This window comes from Elephas maximus, chromosome 4, assembly GCF_024166365.1.
Source record: "Elephas maximus indicus isolate mEleMax1 chromosome 4, mEleMax1 primary haplotype, whole genome shotgun sequence".
NCBI classification, from domain to species: domain Eukaryota; kingdom Metazoa; phylum Chordata; class Mammalia; order Proboscidea; family Elephantidae; genus Elephas; species Elephas maximus.
Genome location: NC_064822.1, coordinates 88,363,191 through 88,391,138, shown reverse-complemented (window position 1 = coordinate 88,391,138; position 27,948 = coordinate 88,363,191). Strand labels below are relative to the sequence as shown.

Sequence of the window (27,948 nt, the reverse complement as noted above, 5' to 3'; positions counted from 1 at the left end):
AAGCAACAGAGAGAACATCAAAGAGGAGATCAATCAATACCATTTACAATAACCCCCAAGAAGATAAAATACTTAGGAATAAATCTAACCAGAGATGTAAAAGACCTACACAAGGAAAACTACAAGACATTACTGCAAGAAACCAAAAGAGACCTACATAAGTAGAAAAACATGCATTGCTCATGGATAGGAAGACTCAACATTGTGAAAAGGTATATTCTACCCAAAGCCAACTACAGATACAATGCAATCCCGATCCAAATTCCGAGGCATTTTTTTTTTAATAACTTTTATTAAGCTTCAAGTCAACATTTACAAATCCAATCAGTCTGTCACATATAAGTTTACATACATCTCACTCCCTACTCCCACTTGCTCTCCCCCTCTTGAGTCAGCCCTTTCAGTCTCTCCTTTCTTGACAATTTTGCCAGCTTCCCTCTCTCTCCATCCTCCCATCCCCCCTCCAGACAAGAGTTGCCAACACAATCTCAAGTGTCCACCTGATATAATTAGCTCACTCTTCATCAGCGTCTCTCTCCCACCCGCTGACCAGTCCCTTTCATGTCTGATGAGTTGTCTCCGGGGATGGTTCCCGTCCTGTGCCAACAGAAGGTCTGGGGAGCATGGCCGCCGGGATTCCTCTAGTCTCAGTCAGACCATTAAGTTTGGTCTTTTTATGAGAATTTGGGGTCTGCATCCCACTGATCTCCTGCTCCCTCAGGGGTCCTCTGCTGTGCTCCCTGTCAGGGCAGTCATCGATTGTGGCCGGGCACCAACTAGTTCTTCTGGTCTCAGGATGATGTAGGTCTCTGGTTCATGTGGCCCTTTCTGTCTCTTGGGCTCTTAGTTGTCGTGTGGCCTTGGTGTTCTTCATTTTCCTTTGCTCCAGGTGGGTTGAGACCAATTGATGCATCTTAGATGGCCGCTTGTTAGCATTTAAGACCCCAGACGCCACAGTTCAAAGTGGGATGCAGAATGATTTCATAATAGAATTATTTTGCCAATTGACTTAGAAGTCCCCACAAACCATGTTCCCCAGACCCCGGCGCTTGCTCCGCTGACCTTTGAAGCATTCATTTTATCCCGGAAACTTCTCTGCTTTTGGTCCAGTCCAATTGAGCTGACCTTCCATGTATTGAGTGTTGTCTTTCCCTTCACCTAAAGCAGTTCTTATCTACTGATTAATCAATAAAAAAAACCCTCTCCCACCCTCCTTCCCTCCCCTCCTCGTAACCACAAAAGTATGTGTTCTTCTCAGGTTTACTATTTCTCAAGATCTTATAATAGTGGTCTTATACAATATTTGTCCTTTTGCCTCTGACTAATTTCGCTCAGAATAATGCCTTCCAGGTTCCTCCATGTTATGAAATGTTTCAGAGATTCGTCACTGTTCTTTATTGATGCGTAGTATTCCATTGTGTGAATATACCACAATTTATTTACCCATTCATCCGTTGATGGACACCTTGGTTGCTTCCAACTTTTTGCTATTGTAAACAGAGCTGCAATAAACATGGGTGTGCATCTATCTGTTTGTATGAAGGCTCTTGTATCTCTAGGGTATATTCCTAGGAGTGGGATTTCTGGGTTGTATGGTAGTTCTATTTCTAACTGTTTAAGATAACGCCAGATAGATTTCCAAAGTGGTTGTACCATTTTACATTCCCACCAGCAGTGTATGAGAGTTCCAATCTCTCCGCAGCCTCTCCAACATTTATTATTTTGTGCTTTTTGGATTAATGCCAGCCTTGCTGGTGTGAGATGGAATCTCATCGTAGTTTTAATTTGCATTTCTCTAATGGCTAATGATCGAGAGCATTTTCTCATGTATCTGTTGGCTGCCTGAATATCTTCTTTAGTGAAATGTGTGTTCATATCCTTTGCCCACTTCTTGATTGGGTTGTTTGTCTTTTTTGTGGTTGAGTTTTGACAGAATCATGTAGATTTTAGAGTTCAGGCGCTGGTCGGAGATGTCATAGCTGAAAATTCTTTCCCAATCTGTAGGTGGTTTTTTTCCTCTTTTGGAGAAGTCTTTAGATGAGCATAGGTGTTTGATTTTTAGGAGCTCCCAGTTATCGGGTTTCTCTTCATCATTTTTGGTAATATTTTGTATTCTGTTTATACCTTGTATTAGGGCTCCTAGGGTTGTCCCAATTTTTTCTTCCATGATCTTTATCGTTTTAGTCTTTATGTTTAGGTCTTTGATCCACTTGGAGTTAGTTTTTGTGCATGGTGTGAGGTATGGGTCCTGTTTCATTTTTTTGCAAATGGATATCCAGTTATGCCAGCACCATTTGTTAAAAAGGCTATCTTTTCCCCAATTATTTGACACTGGTCCTTTGTCAAATATTAGCTGCTCATACGTGGATGGATCTATGTCTGGGTTCTCAATTCTGTTCCATTGGTCTATGTGCCTGTTGTTGTACCAGTACCAGGCTGTTTTGACTACTGTGGCTGTGTAATAGGTTCTGAAGTCAGGTAAAGTGAGGCCTCCCACTTTCTTCTTCTTTTTCAGTAATGCTTTACTTATCCGGGGCTTCTTTCCCTTCCATATGAAATTGGTAATTTGTTTCTCTATCCCCTTAAAATATGACATTGGAATTTGGATCAGAAGTGCGTTAAATGTATAGATGGCTTTTGGTAGAATAGACGTTTTTACTATGTTAAGTCTTCCTATCCATGAGCAAGGTATGTTTTTCCACTTAAGTATGTCCTTTTGAATTTCTTGTGGTAGAGCTTTGTAGTTTTCTTTGTATAGGTCTTTTACATCCTTGGTAAGATTTATTCCTAAGTATCTTATCTTCTTGGGGGCTACTGTGAATGGTATTGATTTGGTTATTTCCTCTTCGGTGCTCTTTTTGTTGATGTAGAAGAATCCAAGTGATTTTTGTATGTTTATTTTATAACCTGAGACTCTGCCAAACTCTTCTATTAGTTTCAGTAGTTTTCTGGAGGATTCCTTAGGGTTTTCTGTGTATATAATCATGTCATCTGCAAATAGTGATAACTTTACTTCTTCCTTGCCAATCCAGATACCTTTTATTTCTTTGTCTAGCCTAATTGCCCTGGCTAGGACTTCTAGCACGATGTTGAATAAGAGCGGTGATAAAGGGCATCCTTGTCTGGTTCCCGTTCTCAAGGGAAATGCTTTCAGGTTCTCTCCATTTAGAGTGATATTGGCTGTTGGCTTTGCATAGATGCCCTTTATTATGTTGAGGAATTTTCCTTCAATTCCTATTTTGGTAAGAGTTTTTATCATAAATGGATGTTGCACTTTATCAAATGCCTTTTCTGCATCAATTGATAAGATCATGTGGTTTTTGTCTTTTGTTTTATTTATGTGGTGGATTACATTAATGGTTTTTCTGATATTAAACCAGCCTTGCATACCTGGTATAAATCCCACTTGATCAGGGTGAATTATTTTTTTGATGTGTTGTTGGATTCTATTGGCTAGAATTTTGTTGAGGATTTTTGCATCAATGTTCATGAGGGATATAGGTCTATAATTTTCTTTTTTTGTAATGTCTTTACCTGGTTTTGGTATCAGGGAGATGGTGGCTTCATAGAATGAGCTGGGTAGTATTCCGTCATTTTCTGTGCTTTGGAATACCTTCAGAAGTAGTGGTATTAACTCTTCTCTGAAAGTTTGGTAGAACTCTGCAGTGAAGCCGTCCGGGCCAGGGCTTTTTTTTGTTGGGAGTTTTTTGATTACCGTTTCAATCTCTTTTTTTGTTATGGGTCTATTTAGTTGTTCTACTTCTGAATGTGTTAGTTTAGGTAGGTAGTGTTTTCCCAGGAATTCATCCATTTCTTCTAGGTTTTCAAATTTGTTAGAGTACAATTTTTCATAATAATCTGAAATGATTCTTTTAATTTCATTTGGTTCTGTTGTGATGTGGTCCTTCTCGTTTCTTATTCGGGTTATTTGTTTCCTTTCCTGTATTTCTTTAGTCAGTCTGGCCAATGGTTTATCAATTTTGTTAATTTTTTCAAAGAACCAGCTTTTGGCTTTGTTAATTCTTTCAATTGTTTTTCTGTTCTCTAATTCATTTAGTTCAGCTCTAATTTTTATTATTTGTTTTCTTCTGGTGCCTGATGGGTTCTTTTGTTGCTCACTTTCTATTTGTTCAAGTTGTAGGGACAGTTTTCTGAGTTTGGCTCTTTCTTCTTTTTGTGTGTGTGCATTTATCGATATAAATTGGCCTCTGAGCACTGCTTTTGCTGTGTCCCAGAGGTTTTGATAGGAAGTATTTTCATTCTCGTTGCTTTCTATTCCTTATTCCCTCCTTGATGTCTTCTATAACCCAGTCTTTTTTCAGGAGGGTATTGTTCATTTTCCAAGTATTTGATTTCTTTTCCCTAGTTTTTCTGTTATTGATCTCTAGTTTTATTGCCTTGTGGTCTGAGAAGATGCTTTGTAATATTTCGATGTTTTGGATTCTGCAAAGGTTTGTTTTATGACCTAATATGTGGTCTATTCTAGAGAATGTTCCATGTGCGCTGGAAAAGAAAGTATATTTTGCAGCAGTTGGGTGGAGAGTTCTGTATAAGTCAATGAGGTCAAGTTGGTTGATTGTTGTAATTAGATCTTCCGTGTCTCTGTTGAGCTTCTTACTGAATGTCCTGTCCTTCTCCGAAAGTGGTGTGTTGAAGTCTCCTACTATAAATGTGGAGGTATCTATCTCACTTTTCAATTCTGTTAAAATTTGATTTATGTATCTTGCAGCCCTGTCATTGGGTGCATAAATATTTAATATGGCTATGTCTTCCTGATCAATTGTCCCTTTTATCATTATATAGTGTCCTTCTTTATCCTTTGTGGTGGATTTAAGTCTAAAGTCTATTTTGTCAGAAATTAATATTGCTACTCCTCTTCTTTTTTGCTTATTGTTTGCTTGATATACTTTTTTCCATCCTTTGAGTTTTAGTTTGTTTGTGTCTCTAAGTCTAAGGTGTGTCTCTTGTAGGCAGCATATAGATGGATCGTGTTTCTTTATCCAGTCCGTGACTCTCTGTTTCTTTCTTGGTGCATTTAGTCCATTTACATTCAGGGTAATTATAGATAAATAAGTTTTTAGTGCTGTCATTTTGATGCCTTTTCATGTGTGTTGTTGGCAATTTCATTTTTCCACATGCTTTTTTGTGCTGAGACGTTTTTCTTAGTAAATTGTGAGATCCTCATTTTCATAGTGTTTGACTTTATGTTAGTTGAGTCGTTACCTTTTTCTTGGCTTTTATCTTGAGTTATGGAGTTGTTATACCTTTTTGTGGTTACCTTATTATTTACCCCTATTTTTCTAAGTAAAAACCTAACTTGTATTGTTCTATATCGCCTTGTATCACTCTCCATCTGGCAGTTCAATGCCTCCTGTATTTAGTCCCTCTTTTTGATTATTGTGATCTTTTACCTGTTGACTTCCATGATTCCCTGTTATGTGTATTTTTTTTTTAATTAATCTTAATTTGTTTGTTTTTGTGATTTCCCTATTTGAGTTGATATCAGGACGTTCTGTTTTGTGACCTTGTGTTGTGCTGATATCTCATATTATTGGTTCTCTGACCAAACAATATCCTTTAGTATTTCTTGTAGCTTTGGTTTGGTTTTTGCAAATTCTCTAAGCTTGTGTTTGTCTGTAAATATCTTAATTTCGCCTTCATATTTCACAGAGAGTTTTGCTGGATATGTGATCCTTGGCTGGCAGTTTTTCTCCTTCAGTGTTCTGTATATGTCGTCCCATTCCCTTCTTGCCTGCATGGTTTCTGCTGAGTAGTCTGAACTTATTCTTATTGATTCTCCCTTGAAGGAAACCTTTCTTTTCTCCCTGGCTGCTTTTAAAATTTTCTGTTTATCTTTGGTTTTGGTGAGTTTGATGATAATATGTTTTGGTGTTTTTCTTTTTGGATCAATCTTAAATGGGGTTCGATGAGCCTCTTGGATAGATATCCTTTCGTCTTTCATGATGTCAGGGAAGTTTTCTGTCAGGAGTTCTTCAACTATTTTCTCTGTGTTTTCTGTCCCCCCTCCCTGTTCTGAGACTCCAATCATCCGCAGGTTATCCTTCTTGATAGAGTCCCACATAATTCTTAGGGTTTCTTCATTTTTTTTAATTCTTTGATCTTAATTTTTTTCAGCTATGTTGGTGTTGATTCCCTGGTCCTCCAGATGTCCCAGTCTGCATTCTAATTGCTCGAGTCTGCTCCTCTGACTTCCTATTGCGTTGTCTAATTCTGTAATTTTATTGTTAATCTTTTGGATTTCTACATGTTGTCTCTCTATGGATTCTTGCAACTTATTAATTTTTCCACTATGTTCTTGAATAATGTTTTTGAGTTCTTCAACAGTTTTATCGGTGTGTTCCTTGGCTTTTTCTGCAGTTATCCTAATTTCATTTGTGATATCTTTAAGCATTCTGTAAATTAGTTTTTTATATTCTGTATCTGATAATTCCAGGATTGTATCTTCATTTGGGAAAGATTTTGATTCTTTTGTTTGGGGGGTTGGAGAAGCTGTCATGGTCTGCTTCTTTAAGTGGTTTGATATGGATTGTTGTCTCCGAGCCATCACTGGGAAACTAGTTTTTCCAGAAAATCTGCTAAAAAAAAAAATGCAGTCAGACCCCTATCAGAGTTCTCCCTCTGGCTCAGGCTATTCAGATGTTAATGAAGCCGCCTGGGGAGGGTGGGGGAGGGAACAGAGAGATAGGAGAGTAGCACCTCAGTATATAGCCAGAGTTGCTTGTATTGCTTGGAATGACTATTATATCTGAGATTCCCGCGGGCGCGTCACCTATGTGTGCTGGCTGTGTGGATTGCCCCTGGGGGGTCTGGCCCGCTGGAGTCACGGTCAGATCCTCCGCTTCCAGCCCCACGCCCAGCGTCAAGGCTCCCCTACTGGGACGGTGCACTCTCGACTCCAAAATCAGTCGCTGCCTCCCGGGGACTTCTTGTCCCTCCAGCCATGTGGCCGTGCCACCCCCGCGAACCAGGTGGGCCCCCTCCCGGGGTTAGTTCAGATGGGTGGAGCAGCTCCCCGTGCTTGTGCCGTGACCGAGTGTCCTGGCTGGGACGCTGTTCTCCCCACTCCAATACCATTCGCTGCCTCCCGGGGACTTCTCCTATTGGCTGCGTCCCACGCCACCCGCGCGACCCGGCTGGGCCCCTTCCCGGGGTTAGTTCAGGGGGGTGGAGCAGCTCTCCGTGTTTATGCCGTAGCTGCGTCCAGTCCAAATCCCAGCGAGACGGTTCCCCGGCTGGGACACTGCTCTTCCTGCTTCAAGACCAGTCACTGCCTCCCGGGGACTTCTCCTACCGGCTGCGTCCCACGCCGCCCGCGGAACCGGCTGGTCTCCCTCCCGGGGTTAGTTCAGGGGGGTGGAGCAGCTCTCTGTGCTTGTGCCGTACCTGACTGGTACGCTGGCTCCAGGCTCTGGAAACAATCGCTGCTTCCCCGTATTAGTTCGTTCTCCGTCTCTAAATCTGTGTTTGTTGTTCAGGGTTCGTAGGTTGTTATGTATGTGATCGATTCACTTGTTTTTCCGTGTCTTTGTTGTAAGAGGGATCCGAGGTAGCGTCTGCCTAGTCCGCCATCTTGGCTCCCCCGAGGCATTTTTTAATGAGATGGAGACAAATCACTAACTTCATATGGAAGGGAAAGAGGCCCCAGATAAGTAAAGCATTACTGAAAAAGAACAAAGTGGGAGACCTCACTCTACCTGATTTTAGAACCTATTATACCGCCACAGCAATCAAAACAGCCTGGTACTGGTACAACAACATCTATATAAACCAATAGAACAGAATTGAGAATCCAGATATAAATTCATCCACCTGTGAGCAGCTGATATTTGACAAAGTCCCAAAGTCCCAAAGTTAATATTGGAGAAAAGACAGTCTCTTTAACAAATGGTGCTGGCATAGCTGGATTGAAAAAAAAAAAAAAAACCAAACCCATCGATTCCGACTCGCAGTGACCCTAAAAGACAGAGTAGAACTGCTCCATAGGGTTTCCAAGGAGCGCCTGGTGGATTCGAACTGCCTACCTTTTGGTTAGGAACTGTAGTTATTAACCACTACGCCACCAGGGTTTCCCATAACTGGATATCCATCTGCAAAAAAATGAAACAAGACCCATACCTCGCACCATGCGCAAAAACTAGCTCAAAATGGGTCAAAGACCTAAATATAAAATCTAAAATGATAAAGGTCATGGAAGAAAAAATAGGGACAATACTAGGAGCCCTAATACATGGCATAAAAGTATGTAAAATATTACTAACAATGCACAGACACTAGAAGAGAAACTAGATAACTGGGAGCTCCTAAAAATGAAACACGCTCATCCAAAGACTTGACCAAAAGAGTAAAAAGGCTACCTACAAACTGGGAAAACGTTTTTTACCTACAACAAATCCAATCAGCATCTGCTCTCTAAAATCTACATGATACTGGAAAAGCTCAAATACAAAAAGCCAAATAACCAAATTAAAAAGTGGGCAAAGGATATGAACAGGCACTTCACTAAAGAAGACATTCAGACGGCTGACAAATACATGAGGAAATGCTCATGATCATTAGCCATTAGAGAAATGCAAATCAGAACTACAATGAGATACCATCTCACCCCAACAAGGCTGGCATTAATCCAAAAAACACAAAATAATAAATGTTGGAGAGGTTGTGGAGTGATTGGAACACTTATACCCTGCTGGTGGGAATGTAAAATAGGATTCAGCAATCCCACTGCTTGGAATATATCCTAGAGAAATAAGAGCCCTTAGACAAATGGATATATCTGCACCCATGTTCACTGCAGTACTGTTTACAATAGCAAAAAGATGGAAGCAACCAAGGTCCCCATCAGTGGATGAATGGATAAACAAATTATGGTATATTCACACAATGGAATACTATGCAATGATAAAGAACAAGGATCAATTCATGAAACATCTCATAACATGGATGAATTTGGAAGGCATTATGCTGAGTGAAATTAGTCAGTCACAAAAGGACAAATATTGTATGAGACCAATATTAGAAGAACTTAAAAGGTTTAAGCACAGAAGAAAACATTCTTTGATGGTTGTGACAGTGGGGAGGGAGGGAGAGGGGTATTCATAAATAGTAGACAAGAATTATTTTAGGTGAAGGGAAGGACAACACACAATACAGGGGAAGTCAGCACAACTGGACTAATCTAAAAGGTAAGAAGTTTCCTGAGTACAAGCAAACACTTCAAGGGACAGAGTAGCAGGGGTGGGGGTCTGGGGACCAAGATTTCAGGGGACATCTAGGTCTATTGACATAGCAAAGTGTATTAAGAAAACGTTCTGCATCCCACTTTGATGAGTGGCATCTGGGGTCTTAAAAGCTAGCAAGCGGCCATCTAAGATGCACCAACTGGTCTCAATGCACCTGGAGCAAAGGAGAATGAAGAACACCAAAGACACAAGGAAAATAAGAGCCCAAGAGTCAGAAAGGGCCACATAAACTAAAGACTCCATCAGCTGAGACTGGAAGAACTAGATGGTACCCCGCTACCACCAATGATTGCCCCTGACAGGGAACACAACAGAAAATCCTAATGGAGCAGGAGAAAAGTGGGATGTAGGCTTCGAATTCTAGTAAAAAGACCAGACTTAACGGTCTTACTGACACTGGATGGATCCCAGAGATCATGGCCCCTGGACTTACCGTCAGCCCCAAACTAAAACCATTCCCAAAGGCAACTCTTCAGACAATGATTAGGCTGGACTATAAGACATAAAATGATACTGGTGAGGTGTGCTTCTTAGCTTAAGTAGACACATGAGACTATGTGCAGCTCCTGTCTGGAGTGAGATGAGAAGACAGAGAGGAACAGTAGCTGGTTGAATGGATACAGGAAATACAGGGTGGAGAGAAGGAGTGTGCTGTCATATTGTAGGGAGAGCAACTAGGGTCACATAACAATGTGTGTATAAGTTTTTTATGAGAAACTCTTGAATTGTAAACTTGCAGTTAAAGCACAACTAAAAAAATTTTTCAAGAAGTATCTGGCCTGTAGGCACATTTATTTGAAAAACAGAAAACAAACAAAAAAGTTATGCACAATTTCTAGTATGAGTATTCAGAAATTAACCTTGAACTTCTGATCTATATATCCATATGCCTATTCAACATTTCCACTTGGATGTATAATAGGTATTCAAATTTAACAGGTTTAAAACTAAACTTTTTATAATCCCACTACCATCTATCCCTTTTCTCAATCCCACTACCATCTATCCCTTTTCACAAAATCCTGCTTCTCCACCAATCTTCCACCCCTAAAAAAAAAAAGTAAATTATAATTCAATTTATTTAGTTGTTCAGCCAGAAATTTGGAGTCATCCTTGATTCTTCTCAACACCTCATATACAATCGTACAGCAAAGTCTATCAGCTCTATGTCTGATAAACATCCAGAAGCACCATTTCTACTACTGTCTCTCTGATTCAAACCATCACCATAGGTTGGGATATTGCAAAACTGTCCTAAGTGGTCTCTGTCACTATGCTTGCCCCTTTACAGTCTGATCTCCATATAGCAGCTAGAGTGATTCTTTTAAAATAGAACTCAGAATATGTTACTCCTCTGTTCAAAACCCTCCAATGGAATCTCATCTCATTTAGAGGGCAAGTCAAACTCCTTACCATAGCTTATAAGGCCTTCCATTGGAGTCCCTGGGTAATGCAAACGGTTAATGTACTTGACTGGTAACCAAAAGGTTGGAGGTTTGAGTCTACTCAAAGGCACCTTGGAAGAAAGGTCTGGCGACTTACTTTAGAAAAATCAGTCATTGAAAACCCTATGGAGCACAGTTCTACTCTGACACACATGTGGTTGCCATGAGTCAGAATCGACTGGATGGCACCTGGTTAATTATATTATCTACATCTCCTCTCTCTCAGTCCATCACTGTCTTTATTTCCTACCATTTTCTCTTTCATTGCCTATGCTGCAGCCCTCGGGCTTCCTAGCTGTCCTAAAATATCAATAAACACATTCCCATCCTAGGGCCTTAGTACTTATTGTTCCTTCATCTTGGAACACTCTTCTTCCAGATAATCCATTTGATTTGCCCCTCACTTCTTTCAGGTCTTTGCTAAGATCACCTTATCAGAACAGCTTTCCTTGACTACCAAATATAAAATAGCAACCTTACCGCTTTTCTCTGTACCTATTTAGTCTGCTTTATTTTTCTTCAAGCATGTAACCACATCTGATCCTCCTGTTAGAATGTAAGCACCATGAGAGCAGAATTTTGCCTGTTTTATTCATGCCTATACAGTATCTTGAACAGTGGTTGGCAAGTGGTCATTGCCCAATATGTGTACTAACTGTTTAATGAGAAACTAGTTCTGTAAAACTTCATCTCAAGTACAATTAAAAAAAAAAAAACATTTTTTTTTCAGCTTCGTCTAGCACTTTGGTCCTAGTACGCTGGATGTTTTTCCTCCCGGTATGATTCATATTCACTTTTAAGAAACACTAGTGGAGTTGTTATTGCACACTCAAGAGAAGCAAGAGACCTGGTTTCTACATCTTTGTCAAGCACCAGCTCCCTTTATGAATTTCAGTAGATCATTTACCCTCTTTGGTCTCATATGTAAAATAACATGAGACACACTATATTAGTTTTAAGATCACTTTCAATTATGTTATGACATTCTATAATTCCACAAAGCAGATACTAAGAATTTTCAGGATGGAAGAAGACTATTTTTAATCTCAAAGAATGGGATTTACATGTAGCAACTTTGTATTTAAGAGCTTAAGATATCTTGTTTCTATTAATGTCATTTTTTATGAGTGGTCTCTTAGATATCTTAATTCTGTTACTGAGGTAGAGGAGATTTTTCAGAATTGTTTATTATCTATGATCTAAATAACTAGATATATGACAGAAAGAACTTCAATGGCAGTCGATAATTCCATTTCACTTATACTAAAGTAATAACTGTACAAATAGAATGGTACAGTAGAATACTGTAAGTTGGAAATAAGTTTTTAACATATTAAGTACATTTGATTTTTTTTTTTACTAATACCCAAACAACAGATTGATGATTTAAAAGTTTCAGGTTTTCACTCAAAAAAACAACTCCTAATTTGACAAAGAATACAATATTGACTAGCTAATTTTTCTATTATAATGAAAGGTTAATTACTTCAATTCAACAAGATACGTTCAAGAGTACACTTACGGCTAGCTGTATAAATTAATGCAGAGTATCTTTGACTCAAGAACAAAAGTATATTATTATTTGACTTTTGAAATTTCACTTGATCATTTCACATTCTCAGTTGTGTAGCAAGAGGTAGGGATGTGTATGAGAGAGCAGCTGACCCAGCAGGGAGAAGTATTTTATTACTGACATTGCTTAAAATTGCTGATTTTTACTTGGTTTTATTATTTTTTAAAATCTCTATAGCCAATGGACCTCTTATTGCCTACAGTCATGAGGACTATTCCTGCTGACCCCTTTCTTTGGTACACCATAGTACATTCTAGTTAACTATTACACATGCATGGTTTGCAATGATTTTGTCTCTACTTATTTTACGTCTTTCTCCTCTACTAGACTCTAAGCTCCACAATACACTTTGTCTATTTTGTTCTGTTCTATGCCCTGGTGGCACAGTGGTTCAGAGCTTGGCTGCTAACCAAAACATTGGAAGTTCGAATTCACAGCCGCTCCTTGGAAACCCTATGGGGCAGTTTTACTCTGTCCTATCAGGTCTCTCTGAGTTGGAAGTGACTGCACGGCAATTTTTTTTTTTTTTTTTTTTAAGGGCAGACACTAGTAGTTATGTAGTTACATAGTTATAGGCACTTACCCATTTTACCCCAATTACAGGGATTCATGTTACCAGATGTGCAGTGGTAGATTAATGTAGATTTAGGTCTGGAAAAGGAAATAAAAATTACATAAATACAACAAAATGGAAAACTAATGAAAGAATGATAAGGGAAAATAATGTTTAGACAGGGTAGCTTCAATATTTCCCATGACTAAGGCAACCTGTGCAATGCTTTCAACTTTTGGAGGAATAAGTCAAAATGAGAGAAGACAAGGAAAAGTGTATTTGTATGTGTGTGTATCAAAGAGATGTCAAATAGGTGTGACATTTATGGAGCAAATGGGGGTACCATGTAGATGGGGAAGCAGATCATATTTCTAACTTCTGAATATTTTTATTGGACAAATAGGCAATGTTTTCTCCTATGTGATATTAAACCCTGCTGGATTGGGAAACATTTAAATGTCTGACTTCACACAAGGAAAATTTAATTCTGTTTATGTTTACTAACAGAGCCAAATGCATAAACTTTTTTTTCCCTTTGTACTAGAAATTTTCCCACACATGGTGATCTGAACTTTTGACATTTACAAGGAAATGAGCAGTCCAATAAAATATTAAAAATACTCTCATTTTATTCACTTTTATTTCCTTTGCCTTAAAAATAAAAGGAAGCAGTGTTTTAGATTACTGAACAGAAAGAAACAATTTTTGGTTACTCAAGAATTTCATGGTTAAATGATTAAAAGAATTTAATACTTTATAATTAACCAAGTTCTATGCAGTATTTATAAAACAACTTGATACATATAAAATATTGAAACAGACACCCCCTCCCACTTGGAATCTTCTAGGATAAAATGCCTACACCCTTGTCATCATCAAGGCCTTGAAAGGAAGCCTAAGCAACCCACCTGTGGACTGCCGTGTACCATCCTACTGCCAAGACGAGATTGATGACGGTATCAACAGGAACTACATCGGCTACAGCCATGGGGGTAGCTCTTATGAACCGAAGAAAGCCTTTCCCAGCCTGCATAGAAAAAAGAACATAACATCTTACACCAGGTCTTAAGTAATGGCTGGGGCTAATGTATATATGAATTAAGTATTATGTAGTTAGTAATAGATGCTAACATTGATTCACTGCTTACTAGCTCATTGAGATAAGTCTGCCTGCCCTCAACCTATCCAAACTCCCCTGCCAAGTTCATCTTAAGTGCGAGCATTTCTATAAAACACTAACTTTTCTCAGTTCTATTAGGGAGTGAAATTCCACACATTTGTGTGAGGTTAGTGTATTTAGTTAATTAATACACACCAAGGATAGGTTTTTACATCTTAAAAATTAATTCTTTTTTAATATATTGTTTTTATTTTTTTTATTGTACTTTAGATGAAGGTTTACAGAGCAAAGTAGCTTCTTATTAAACAATTAATACATTTATTGTTTTGAGACATTGGTTGCTAGCCCCACGACATGTCAACACTCTCCCCTTCTAGAACTTGGGTTCCCTGTGACCAGCTTTCCTGTCCTCTTGTGCCTTCTTGTCCCTGCCCCTGGGCTAATGTGCCCATTTAGTCTCATTTTGTTTTATGGGCCTGTCCAATCTTCGGATGAAGGGTAAACATCAAGAGGGACTTCAGTACTGAGTTAAAAGGATGGCCAGGGACCATACTCTCAGAGTTTCTCCAGTCTCTGTCATACCAGCAAGTCTGGTCTTTTTTTGTGAGTTTGAATTTTGTTCTACAATTTTCTCCAGCTCCGTGCTGGACCCTCTATTGTGATCCCTGTCAGAGCAGTCGGTGGTGTTAGCTAGGCACCATCCAGTTATATTGAACTCAGTCTGGTGGAGGTTGTGGTAGTTGTGGCCCACGAATCCTTTGGACTAATCTTTCCCTTGTATCTTTGATTTTCTTCATTCTCCCTTGCTCCAGATGGGGCGGGACCAGTAGATTATGTTAGATGGCTGCTTACAAGCTTTTAAGACCCCCAGACACTACTCACCAAAGTAGGATGTAGAACATTTTCTTTATAAACTGTTATGCCAGTTGAGCTAGATGTCCTTGGAGACCATAGTCCCCAGCCCTCAGCTAAGTAATTCGGTCCCTCAGGGAGTTTGGGTGTGTCTATGGAGCTTCCATGACCTTGTCTTGGTCAAGTTGTGCTGACTTACCCCGTATTGTGTACTGTCTTACCCTTCACCAAAGTTACCACTTATCTCTTGTCTAGTTAGTACTTTTTCCTGCCCACCCCTCACCTCTCTCGTAACCATCAAAGACTTTTTCTTTATGGGTGGAAACCTTTTCTTGAGTTTTTATAATAGGGGTTTCTTAGAGTATTTATCCCTTTGTGATTGACTTATTCCACTCAGCATAATGCCTTCCAGATTCATCCATGTCGTGATATGTTTCACAGATTCATCCTTGTTCTTTATTGTTGTGTAGGATTCCATCGTGTGTATGTACGATCGTTTGTTTATCCATTCACCTGTTGATGGGCACTTAGTTGTTTCCATCTTTTTGCTATTGTGAATAATGCTGCAATGAACATGGGTGTGCATATGTCTATTCATGTGATGGCTCTTATTTCTCTAGGATATAGTCCTAGGAGTGAGATTGCTGGATCACATGATATTTCCATTTCTAGATTTTTAAGGAAGCACCAAATCATTTTCCAAAATGGTTGTACCATTTTACATTCCCACCAGCAGTGCATAAGAGTTTCAGTCTCCCTGTAGCCTCTCCAACATTTTCGTTTGTTTTTTTTTTTTGATTGGTGCCAGTAATGTTGGGGTGAGATAGTATCTCATTGTAGTTTTGATTTGCATTTCTCTAATGGCTAGTGATTACAAGCATTTCCTCACGTGTCTGTTAGCTCCCTGAATGTCTTCTTTGGTGAAGTGTCTGTTCATATTCTTTGCCCATTTTTTAATTGGATTATTTGTCTTTTTGTTGTAGAGGTGTTGGATTTTCCTATAGAGTTTAGAGATTAGACCTTTATTGGATTTGTCATATCCCGGTTTCTTTCCCCAGTCCATAAGTTTTCTTTTTACTCTTTTGGTGAAGTCTTTTGATGAGCATAAGTATTTAATTTTTAGAAGATTTCAGTTATCTAGCCTATCTTCTGGTGTTTGTGTATTGTTAGTTACGGTTTGTATCCTATTTATGCCATGTATTAGGACCTCTAGGATTGACCCTTTATTTTCTTCTATGATCTTTATAGTTTTTGGTTTTATATTTAGGTCTTTGATCCATTTTGAATTAGTTTTTGTGTACAGCGTGAGGTATAGATCCTGTTTCATTTTTTAAAAGATAGACATCCAGTTTTGCCAGCACCATTTGTTAAAAAGACTGTCTTAAACAACCCAGTTAAGAATTGGGCAAAGGATATGAACATGCACTTCACTAAAGAAGATATTCAGGTAGCTAACAGATACATGAGGAAATGCTCTCGATCATTACCCATTAGAGAAATGCAAATTAAAACTACGATGAGATTCCATCTCACTCCAACAAGGCTGGCATTAATCCAAAAAACACAAAATAATAAATGTTGGAGAGGCTGCGGAGAGATTGGAACTCTTATACACTGCTGGTGGGAATGTCAAATGGTACAACCACTTTGGAAATCGATCTGGTGTTTCCTTAAAAAGCTAGAAATAGAACTACCATATGACCCAGAAATCCCACTCCTTGGAATATATCCTAGAGAAATAAGAGCCTTTACACAAACAGATATATGCACACCCATGTTTATTGCAGCACTATTTACAATAGCAAAAAGCTGGAAGGAACCCAGGTATCCATCAATGGATGAAAGGATAAATTATGGTATATTCACACAATGGAATATTACACATTGATAAAGAACAATGATGAATCTGTGAAACATTTTATAACGTGGAAGAACCTGGAAAGCATTATGCTGAGTGAAATTAGTCAGTTGCAAAAGGGCAAATATTGTATAAGACCACTATTATAAGATCTTGAGAAATATTTTAAACTGAGAAGAACACATTCTTTTGTGGTTACAAGAGGGGGGAGAGAGGGAGGGTAGGAAAGGGTTATTTACTGATTAGATAGTAGATAAGAACTATTTTAGGTGAAGGGAAGGACAACACTCAATACAGGAGAAGTCAGCACAACTGGACTGGACCAAAAGCAAAGAAGTTTCCTGAATAAACTGAATACTTCGAAAGTCAGCAGAGCAAGGGCAGGGGTTTGGGGACTATGGCTTCAGGGGACATCTAAGTCAATTGGCAAAATAAATTCTATTAAGAAAACATTCTGCATCCCACTTTAAAGAGTGGCGTCTGGGGTCTTAAACGCTAACAAGCGGCCATCTAAGATGCATCAATTGGTCTCCACCCACCTGGATCAAAGGAGAATGAAGAACACCAAGGTCACAAGGTAATTATGAGCCCAAGAGACAGAAAGGGCCACATGAACTAGGGACTACATCATCCTGAGACCAGAAGAACTAGATGGTGCCCGGCCAGAACTGATGACTGCCCTGACAGGGAGCACAACAGAGAACCCCTGAGGGTTCTCAGGAGAGCAGGAGATCAGTGTGATGCAGACCTCAAATTTTGGTAAAAAGACCAGACTTAATGGTCTAAGACTAGAAGAATCCCAGCAGTCATGGTCCCCAAACCTTCTCTTGGCCCAGGACAGGAACCATTCCTGGTGCCAACTCAGCAGACTTAGATTGGACTGGACAATGGGTCAGAGAGAGATGCTGACGAGGAGTGAGCTACTTGCATCAGGTGGACACTTGAGACTATGTTGGCATCTCCTGTCTGGAGGGGAGATGGGAGGGTAGAGGGGGTTAGAAACGGGCAAAATGGTCACGAAAGGAGAGATTGGAAGAAGGGAGCGGGCTGACTCATTAGGGGGAGAGTAAGTGGGAATATGTAGTAAGGTGTATGTAAGTTTATATGTGAGAGACCGACTTGATTTGTAAACTTTCACTTAGAGCAAAATAAAAATTATTAAAAAAAAAAAAAGACTGTCTTTTTCTCCATTTAATGGACCTTAGGCATTTGCCAAAGATCAGGTGACTGTAGATAGATAGATTTACATGTGGGTTCTTGATTCTGTTCCGTTGGTCAACGTCTGTCGTCATACCAGTACCAGGCAGTTTTGACTATCGTAGCTGTATAGTAGGTTCTGAGGTCAGGTAGTGCAAGTTCTCCTACTTTATTCTTTTTCATCAATAGTGTTTTACTTACCTGGGGCCTCTTATCTGGGTTATTTGTATCCTTTCCTGTTTTTCTTTTGTCATTTTGACCAATGGTTTGTCAGCTTTGTTGATCCTTTCAAAGAACCAACTTTTTTTTTTTCTTTCTATTGTTTTTCTATTCTCCCTTTCATTTATTTCTACTCTGATCTTTATTATTTCCTTTCTTCTGGTGGCTGTGGGCTTCTTTTGCTGTTCTCTATTTGCTTGAGTTGTATAGCTAATGTTTTGATTTTGTCCCTTCTTTTTTGATGTGTGCATCCATTGCTATAAATTGACCTCTGAGCACTGCTTTTCCTGTGTCCCAAAGGTTTTGGTAGGATGTGCTTTCATTCTCATTTGATTCTAGAAAATTTTTTATTCCATTTCTTCTATTACCCAGTGATTTTTAAGCAAGGTGTTATTTAGTATACATGTATTTTATTTTTTTCCTTGCTCTTCCTATTATTAATTTCACTCTTATGGCATTGTAATCAGAGAAGATGCTTTGTATTATCTCAGTGTTTTGGATTTCATTGAGAGTTGCTTTGTGGCCTAAGATGTGGTCTATTCTGGAGAACATTCCATGTGCATTGGAAAAGATTGTGTATTTTGCTGCTGTTGGGTGGAGTGTTTTATAAATGTCTATGAAGTCAAGTTGGCTGATTGTGGTCTTTAGATCTTCTGTATCTTTGTTGAGTTTCTTTCTAGATGTTCTGTCCTTTACGAAGAGTGGTGTGTTGAAGTCTCCTACTATTATTGTGGAACTGTCAATTTCTCTCTTCAGTGCTGTTAGAGTTTGTTTTATGTATTTTGGAGCCCTGTCATTGGGTACGCAGATATTATTATGGTTATGTCTTCATGGTGAATTGTCTCTTTAATCATTATATAATGCCTTTCCTTGTGTTTTATGGTGGGTTTTAGATTAAAGTATGTTTTATCTGAGATTAGTATTGCCACTCCTGCTCTTTTTTTGGTTGCTGTTTTCTTGATATATTTTTTTCATCCTTTTTTTTAATATATTTATGTCTTTGTTTCTAAGGTGTGTCTCTTATAGACAGCATATTGAAGGGTTCTGTTTTTTATCCATTCTGTCACTCTCTGTCTCTTTATGGGTGCGCTTAAGCCATTTACATTCAGTATGATTATTGATAGATATGAGTTTATTACTGTTATTTTATAGTGCTTTTTTGTGGTGCTGACATTTTCTTTGTTCTGTTTACTCTTCTGGGCCAAATTTCTGTGGTTTGTGAATTTTCTTTGTTTCATTTTTGTAGATTTTGCGTTTACCGTGACTTCATTTTTCTTTATTTTGATGACTAGGTTTGTTAACTTTCTTTGTGATTACCTTGAAACTTATTCCTATCTTCCTAAGTTTAAACCAGTCTTTTATTACATGATATCACCTTTACTTCCTCTCCATTTTAAAGTTCTATACCTACACACTTGATTCCCTCTTTTATTGTTCTGATGTTATTGTCAAAGATTCATCTCTTTGGGTCCCTGTTGTGATTCTTTTAGTTTTGTTTTACCCTTGAGATTTCATTAACCTAGCTTGGTATCTGGCTGATGCTATCTTGTGTCCTAGATTCAGGTTGTTGTCTGATGTTGTTGGTTCTCTTATCGAAAACAAAACAAAACTAAACTAAACAAACTTGCTGTCATGGAGTCGAGTCCGACTCACAGCAACCCTACAGGACAGAGTAGAACTGCCCCTAGTGTTTCCAAAGAGTGCCTGGTGAATTTTAACTGCCGACCTTTTGGTTAGCAGCTGTAGCTCTTAACCATTATGCTACAAGTGCTTCCTCTCTAATCAAAGGACTCCCTTTAATAATTCCTGTAAATTTGGTTTGTTTTTTTACATATTTCCTTAATTTCTGTTTATTTGGAAATGTCCTAATTTCACCATCATATTTGAGAGAGTTTTGTGTTTTATTTGCAAGAATAATTTGCGTAGTATTCTTTATTGGCAGTTTTTTTCTTTCAAAATTTTATATATGTCATTCCATTGCCTTCTTATCTGCATGGTTTCTGCCGAGTAATCAGAGCTTAGTCCTATTGTTTCTTCTTTGTATTGGCTTTTTGTTTTTCTTGAGCAGCTTTCAGGATTCTTTCTTTCTTTGTGTTTGGTTTTAGTGAGTGTGATTATGATATGTCTTCTTTTGAGGTCTATCCTATTTGAGGTTTGTTGAGCTTCTTGGATGGTCAGCTTTTTGTCTTTCATGATATCAGGGAAGTTTTCTGTAAGTAAATCTTTAATGATCCTCTATGTTTTCTGTTTTCTCCTGCTGTTCTGGAACTTTGATCACACGCAAATTTTTGCTGTTAATTGTATACCACATCATTTTTTTTCTCCTGCTGTTCTGGAACTTTGATCACACGCAGATTTTTGCTGTTAATTGTATACCACATCATTGTCAGGGTTTCTTATTTTTTCTTCACTCTTTTCTGATTTTTCCTCAAACAATGTGGTATCCAAGAATTTGTCTTCAATTTCACTGATCCTTTCTCCATTGTTTCAAATTTGCCCCTAAAACGTCCTATTGCACTGTCCATTTCTGAAATCTTTTTTCTTTTTAATTTCTAATTGCTGTCTTTGTATGGTTTTAGTTGTTTATTTATTTTGACATTTTGTTCTTGTATTATTTTCCTGAATTCTCTCATTGCTTTGTCTGTGTTTTTCCTAGTTTGTATTTTCCATGATTTTGTCCATTTTTTCCTTATTTTTGTCTGCATTTTCCTTCATCTCTTGAAGAACCCTGAATATTAGGGTTTTGAATTCCCAATCAAGTAGTTCCAGTGCCTTTTCTTCTATTTGAGAGTCATCTGGTGTTTTATTTTGGTCACTTTCTGGAGCCATCCTGTCACATTTTTTTTTATATGCTTTGATATTGTCTGTGGTCTCGGGGATATAAAAGGAATTATTTTGTTCATTTATTGATTCTACATTAGTTTGTTACATCCTGCTTTTTTGGTTTATTTCAATATGTCTGGGCAGGCTGGCTGGGTATGTTTTTTTCTTGCTTGCCTATGTGCATGATACTTCTCACCATCTTGTCCAGGTTGGCAAGGCCAATCACTCAGCTATGGTGCAGCAGGGTGGATCCAGCGGGGGTGGAGGGATATGAATGGGTAGTTTGTGAAACGAATTGTGGACAATAGCATGGGGCCAGGCGGAAGTGCGGGGTGGGGCCTGGGAGACTGCATCGGGCTGCTCAGGGGTGTGGAGCTTGGTTCACAGTGGAGGTAGACAGGAGGGAAGGGAGAGGATGTGATGTATGGAGCTAAGTGGGTGACTGAAAGAAGGGAAGAAGAGATAAACAAAAGCAAGAAAAAGCAAAAAAATGAAAAAAGTAAATAAAATGGCAACATGGTAGGATTCAGCAGATGGGAGTAGGTCATACCTGGGAAGGCCGTGTTCTGATGGCTTTCTAGCCTAGCCATGTGGTTTGGCCTATCAAGTAGGAGTGTGGATGGCACATGGTGCTAGGTGTGTGAGATAAAGGAAAGGAAAGAGGAGACAGACAGAGATGAAACTAAGAACGAAAATAAACAAATAATGAAAATAAAAAATAAAGAAAATAAGAACAATAACAAAATATGGTGGTGAGGGAGCCTGCCGTTGGGGGCAGGGCGGAATTGGGGTGGCGGCAAGCTGATGCCTTTCTCTCCAGGTGGCACAGCACAGCCCATCAGGAAGGGGTGGAGGCAGTGCAGGGCCTAAGTGAGAGGGAGAAGGAAAAGGGAGAAGGGGAGATAAAAATAAAAAATATGGCACTGAGGGAGCCAACCTGTTGGGGGCAGCAAAGACCCAGGGAGGCCATGTGTGGGAGACTCTCCAGCTGAGTGTTACAGCATAGCCTGTCAAGAAGGGGTGGGAGCAGTGCTTGGGGCTAGAAGAGTGTGAGAAAGGAAAGGAAGGAAGGGAGAGAGAAGAAACAACAAGAAAAAAGAAAAACAAGCAGTAAATAAATAAAATGGTGCTAAGGAAGCTGGACAGTGATGGTGGCACAGACCTGGGGGGCGCCACATGCAGTGACTCTCTAACCAAGTGGTGCAGGGGTCAGTGCACAGGGCTGAGTGGGCAGGAGAAAGAAAAGGAAGGAAAGGAGAGAGAGAGGAGAAACAGAAAGCAAAACAAACAAAAAAAAACAAAGAAAATTAACGAAAAAAATCACATCCAATCAAGAGGGGGGGGGATGGCATGCAGGGCTAGCTGGATGGGAGAAAGGAAAGGAAGGAATGGAGAGAGAGAGAGAAGCAACAACAGCAAAAAGCAAAGAAACAAAAAATGGCACTGAAGGGGCTGGCCATTTGGGTGGGGCAGACCTGGGTGGCAGTGAGCTGGTGTCTCTTCTGCCGAGCAACCATGGCCTGTTGGAAAGTGGTGGAGGCCATGTAGAGGGAAGAAGGGTGGGGGGTGGAAAGCGTGTATCCCTGGTTACTGGGTGCTCTGTCTCCTGTTGGGAGCTCCTCGAAGTTACCTTCCCATACTCCCTGTCTGTGTTTCTTGGTGGCTATCATCCAAGATGGCGAGTCTGTGCCACGTTAGCTGGTAGGGGACCTCCACTCCATAACTCTCCTTGTTCTCTGTCAATTTCTTATTCCATTTGGCACTTGATTAAGTTTTTTATTCCTTCATTTGATGCTTAGGGTTCCAGGATTGATATTTGTATCTGCTTCACTTAGTTTTTTGGGTCTTTGCTGCAGAGGGACAGCATGGTGCTTCTGTCTATAGTGCCATGTTGGCTCCGCCCCTTTAAAATTAATTCTTAAGGCATTTTAAAAATTAAGGTTTTTCAGAGGAAGTTCTGATACTTGCTACAAAATGGATGAACCTTGAAAACATGTTGAGTGAAGTAAATCCATCATAAAAGTACAAATATTGTATGATCCCAGTTATATGAAATATCTAGAATAAGCAAATGTATAGAAATCAAAATTTATTAGTGTTTACAAAAAAAAAAAAAAAAAATTTTTTTTTTTTTTTTACCAGGGGTGCGAGGGAAGGGGAAAGGTGGAGTCATTGTTTAGGAAGCATTGAGTATCTGTTTATGGTGATGAAAAACGTGGAGACAGATACTGGTGATGGTTGCACAACACGATTAATGAATTGTATGTGTAAAAAGTGTCGAACTGGCTAATGCTGTATGATGTATATTTTTACAACAATAAAAAATTTAAAGCTTTCCAAATTTTTCAATAATATTAGTTTACCATTTCTTAAAAGATTTTGTTTTCTGTTATCACTTACTAACTTACAAGCAATAAACCAAAAAACTCGTTGCTGTCGAGTCGATTCCAACTCATAGTGACACTATAGGACAGAGTAGAACTGCTCCATAGGGCTTCCAAGGAGCAGCTGGTAGATTCAAACTGCTGACCTTTTGGTGAGCAGCCAAACTCTTAACCACTGTGCCACCAGGGCTCCATTTTCTTGCCCAGAATTGTTGAATGAGCATTAGTGAGTGATAACCTGTTATGGGCAAAGGGATGTAGTAGATGACTTTTATACATTTATTTTATGAATATGTTTTGATGTTTGAAATGTAAACATCATTACTCCAACAATGTTTCATCAAAAAAAAAAAAAAAGCAATAGTAGGCCCTAAAAGTTTAAGAAACACTTATTAGAAAAACTATAAAATTCTACAATGTAACAAAAACTTTTTTATTATTTGTGGAAAAAACACCGTTATTTACTTTTTCTTCAGTGTCTTAGTTACCTCATAGATCACCAGTGTTACATAGATGCAAGGTATAGGAATTATTCATGTTAATAATTTATGGACTTTATGAAGTTTATTATTTATACCCTGAATATTTCCAATATTAATTTGCAGTGGTTAACACTTTCTTATGTTCCTAATTTCTGTTTCTTGTAAGTAATTTCTCTCCCTTTGAACACAGGAAACCCATTTGGAAAATTTTAGAAAATTTGAATAAATATGCAGCTCTGTAAACAATGTAATAAAACCCATTCTGGGTTCATGTTAAAATAATTTTATTCTACATCACCAAACTTTTGCCCCAAATAATCCTTAAAGATGAAAAGAGAGGCAGGTAGGGAACAGAGAGGAACTGCTAGAAAAATCAGAAGAAAGTTCATTGTCACTGTCTTTGACAAATCCTCATTCACTGTCTTATATTTGTATTTTAATTCATGTTGGACCTAGTTCTGAGAACAGCAGAGAAAGAGTTTGAGGCATCAGATGCCTAATAGGATTTAAGCTCATTTAGGTCATTGACTTCCTATTTATTTTCCTAAAGACTGAAGTTGTGGTTCTGGTCTTCAGTTCGGTGTGAGCTGTGAAACACCACACTGAAGGGAGACCCATACAAAGAGCAGGTAACCCAGAAGAATACTCGAAGGATCCCCTGTATCCAAGAGAACTATTGTTGAAAAGTGTTTTCTATATTAGTCAATTTTTATATTTGAAAAATTTACTCCAACTGGTTGTTCTCTTTTATTGTATCTGTTAAGAACTAATTATTGATGCTTTATATCTATCTCTATCTATCCATCCACACACATATAAATACTTGTATGCATTTTATAATCAAGAATTTAATAATCTTTGAGGATACGATTTTTACTACATCCCCAATTCACTGGACTGAACTGTTAGTAAGTGGTGAAAAGGAGGAAATAACCCCACCTTGTGGTAACTAAAGGAAAAGACATGCATCCTTGCATCCTTGCTGCACAAAAGTTATCCAAAAATGTCAAACTCCTAAACAGTAATTGATGATAAGACAGTACCTTTGTTTTCCTGATAAGAAAATCCACAAATAATAAAGGTAATTTCATCCTGCCTCTATTTCCAATCAGCAAAGTTGAGATAAGTTGCTTCAACTATTGTTAATAAAGTAACATTCATATTTTTGGATCAATGAAGCCAAGCTAACAGCAAGCATTTTGTTACTATTTCTCCACTACATTTCAGGGAGTTATTTCTCCATCATTGTACATACCGCAATAATAAACCCAGTAGGTCCATTTGTGTTATCAATCCAACCCTACGAAAAAGAAGATCTTTATTGGTTACTCATGTCAGAAATTGGTAATACCTTTGAAATATCTACAGTCTAATCTTAATAAATTTCAAACAAAGAACACTGAGACCCCAGCCAATAGAACTGTCCAATCCAGCATTTTTTACAACCCTGAAGAAAGATTAATGTCAAAGCATTGCTGTATTCTGCACTTTATTTGTGCAACAAATAAAATTTTGGCAACATTTTTTCTTTCATAGCAGACAGGGGTCATAATTGGTTTCATGCCATTTCACAACCTCTTATGATCTACTTTTGAATCTTGTCTTAATGTCATGACCTGCTAATCAATTCATCAATCATAATTTTTCTACACCCTAAGGCTTGATTTTAAGCTCCCTAGGGAAACATTTCAAACATAATTTGTGGAGATTACCCATTTCTTGGAAATTTTAATAATCATAGAGTCCATACTAATTATGTTTTTGTGCGTGCGTGTGTGTGTGTGCGCACGTGTGTGGGTGTTAGCTTGCTTAGAGATGTTAGAGGAAAGACATTTTAGGAGCAATTACTGGGAAACCATTTAGTGTTTGTTTTCTAAGCCCTAAGCAAGTTAGTTAACTTTATTATGTCTGTGTCTTTATCTTTAAAAGTCAAAATGTATGTGTAACGGGAGAAGAGAGGCTGGAATGAAGGGATTGATAATTGTTAAGCCTTTTCTAGGGACCAGGCACTACACTAAGCACTCTGCATATGTTGTTTCATTTAATCAACTCACCAGAGTGGGTAGTATTAGCCCAGATTTACAGACGAGACAAAACAAAAGGTTTTATTGCCTGTAAGTAGCAGAGCTTGAATTTATCTGGCCCTAAAGCATCACAGTGTTGCTTTGAAGAAGATGATATAGTTCAAGGTACTTTCAAAAGGACATAGCAATATACAGATGGAAAGTATTATTATTTCTAAGCTGAGAACTTTCTGTGAGCTTTGAGACTTCTCTTTACTCTGGCAGTTGCAGTATTATTAATTTGGCCATCAAGGACATCCTGGTATATTTAAGCCATAATGGAAAAGCCAAGAAACGAAGCTATCTCCCATGGAAATCTTGATACTAGAATTAATCAAAAGCTAATTTGAAATATCCATCCCATCTCTAGGATAGTCAGTATAATCCCAGAAGAGACTCATGCTAAATAAATACTGAACCAAACATGAATTCTGGCCTAATAAAATGGATTTATGTTTGACTTACTGCACTCAGCTATAGATCCTGAGAAGGGGGATGGGGGTGGGCGGAAGGACATCGGAAAGTAACTGGACTCAAAGGATTCTGGTTTGGAAGCAAAGTATGAAATTCAGTTGAGTGGGCTTACTGGGAAAGGCTCCTGCCAGGTTGGTCCCACAATGGAGGGCCTTATGATGGCCATGTTTAGGTTCCCGCTCTCTTGTTGCACCACCATCTCTGCCAAGGCCTTGGTGTAGGTGTAAGTATTGGGCTGATCCCCGATCAGCTTGGGTGTGATCTCTTCAATAATAGAGTCATCTAACCACCTGAAAGTAGTCAGAGTAAAAAGAATTATAACACCATACCTTAGACAATAGAGCAAAAAGAAAATGTGAGATGCAGACAATCATAGAAAACTTCCGTCTTCTAGCCTGAGTTCTGGAATTGAGAGCAGTCACAGGATGCCAAGAATAAATGTGTACCTGTCCAAATCATGGAAACCCCAGTGGCATAGTGGTTAACAGCTACGTCCGCTAACCAAAAGGTTGGAATTTCACATCCACCGGGTGCTCTTTGGAAACATTATGGGGCAGTGCTATTCCGTCCTATAGGTTCACTATGTGTTGTAATTAACTCGATGGCAACGGGTTTGGTTTTTTGTTTGGTTTTGTCCAAATCATGCATGAAGAGCTCCTTGTTTACCACTGGTAAGCTCAGTCTTACCAGTCAAATGCTACCTCCTCCTGCCAATAGATAGATAGGTTAATCTAGTAGATATACGATTTACTACTTTATTACTTGAATGGCACAGGACTGAACAGTGTTTCGTTCTGTTGTACATCGGGTCACTGTGAGTTGGAACTGACTCGATGGCACAACAACAAAAACAACAATTTTTAGTTTATTAAATGTAATCTCCAATTATCTTTAATTACTTCCTCTCCAACAGTTCACAAACACATTCACTGAACACACTTTTGAGTGCTAATTGTGTGCCCAGTACTACACAAGGTGCTGTGTTCAGGTAGGCAGATACCTGTCCTCATGGAGTTCAGGGCCTCTTTTCTCCAAGCTTCTTCAGGAATAGCCTCACTCATTCAGTATTGTCCAGGTAAAGCCTAGTACACCAATCATGAAACCTTCAACTTTCAAATTTTTTTTTTTTGAGTTTTATTAGTGCTCCAACAAATAAAAGCAACTACATTTGCCAGACTTACAACCTATGAAATGTATTTTGGAAGTCTGTTTATAGTCTATGCTAATAACCTGGTAGTTATTTCCAGAGATTTCCAATGAATTCTGAAGTGCTCTAATAACTACGAGTAGTCTATATAATGCTCGGAAGCAACTTTAATAGCACAATTATGGAATACTTCCACTTATAAAGGAGACATGTATTAGGAATAACTGAGTTACCATGGCATCAGCCTCATCTTTTTAAAAAAGATGTCAGAACCGTTTTAATCATCTCAAAATCTATCTACACTTCTCTAAGAGAGTAACAAAATTATCGTCAATTAAATATTTAATGTTTCTCTTAGCTCGCAGATCTATTTGGTTAAACTTTTACATCACTTTTAAAAATTGTGCTGCCTGAATGTTAGTGGGGTTTTTATAACCAATGCACATGGTACATTTGTTCCTATTTTATAGGACAGCATAATCATACAAGTTTGATTAT

General features: G+C 38.6%; 1 protein-coding gene across 1 annotated transcript in view; it reads right to left on the bottom strand.

Annotated features, from left to right (window-relative positions):
* The window catches only part of FAR2 (fatty acyl-CoA reductase 2), an 86,961-nt gene that overhangs the window by 17,399 nt on the left and 41,614 nt on the right, over window positions 1–27,948 (bottom strand). The window contains exons 4-7 of the mRNA XM_049884848.1: window positions 26,416–26,593; window positions 25,022–25,066; window positions 13,740–13,858; window positions 12,862–12,929 (exon numbers count right to left, since the gene is read on the bottom strand). Of these exons, the coding sequence (XP_049740805.1) occupies window positions 12,862–12,929; window positions 13,740–13,858; window positions 25,022–25,066; window positions 26,416–26,593 (410 nt within the window). The remainder of the gene's footprint in view (window positions 1–12,861; window positions 12,930–13,739; window positions 13,859–25,021; window positions 25,067–26,415; window positions 26,594–27,948) is intronic.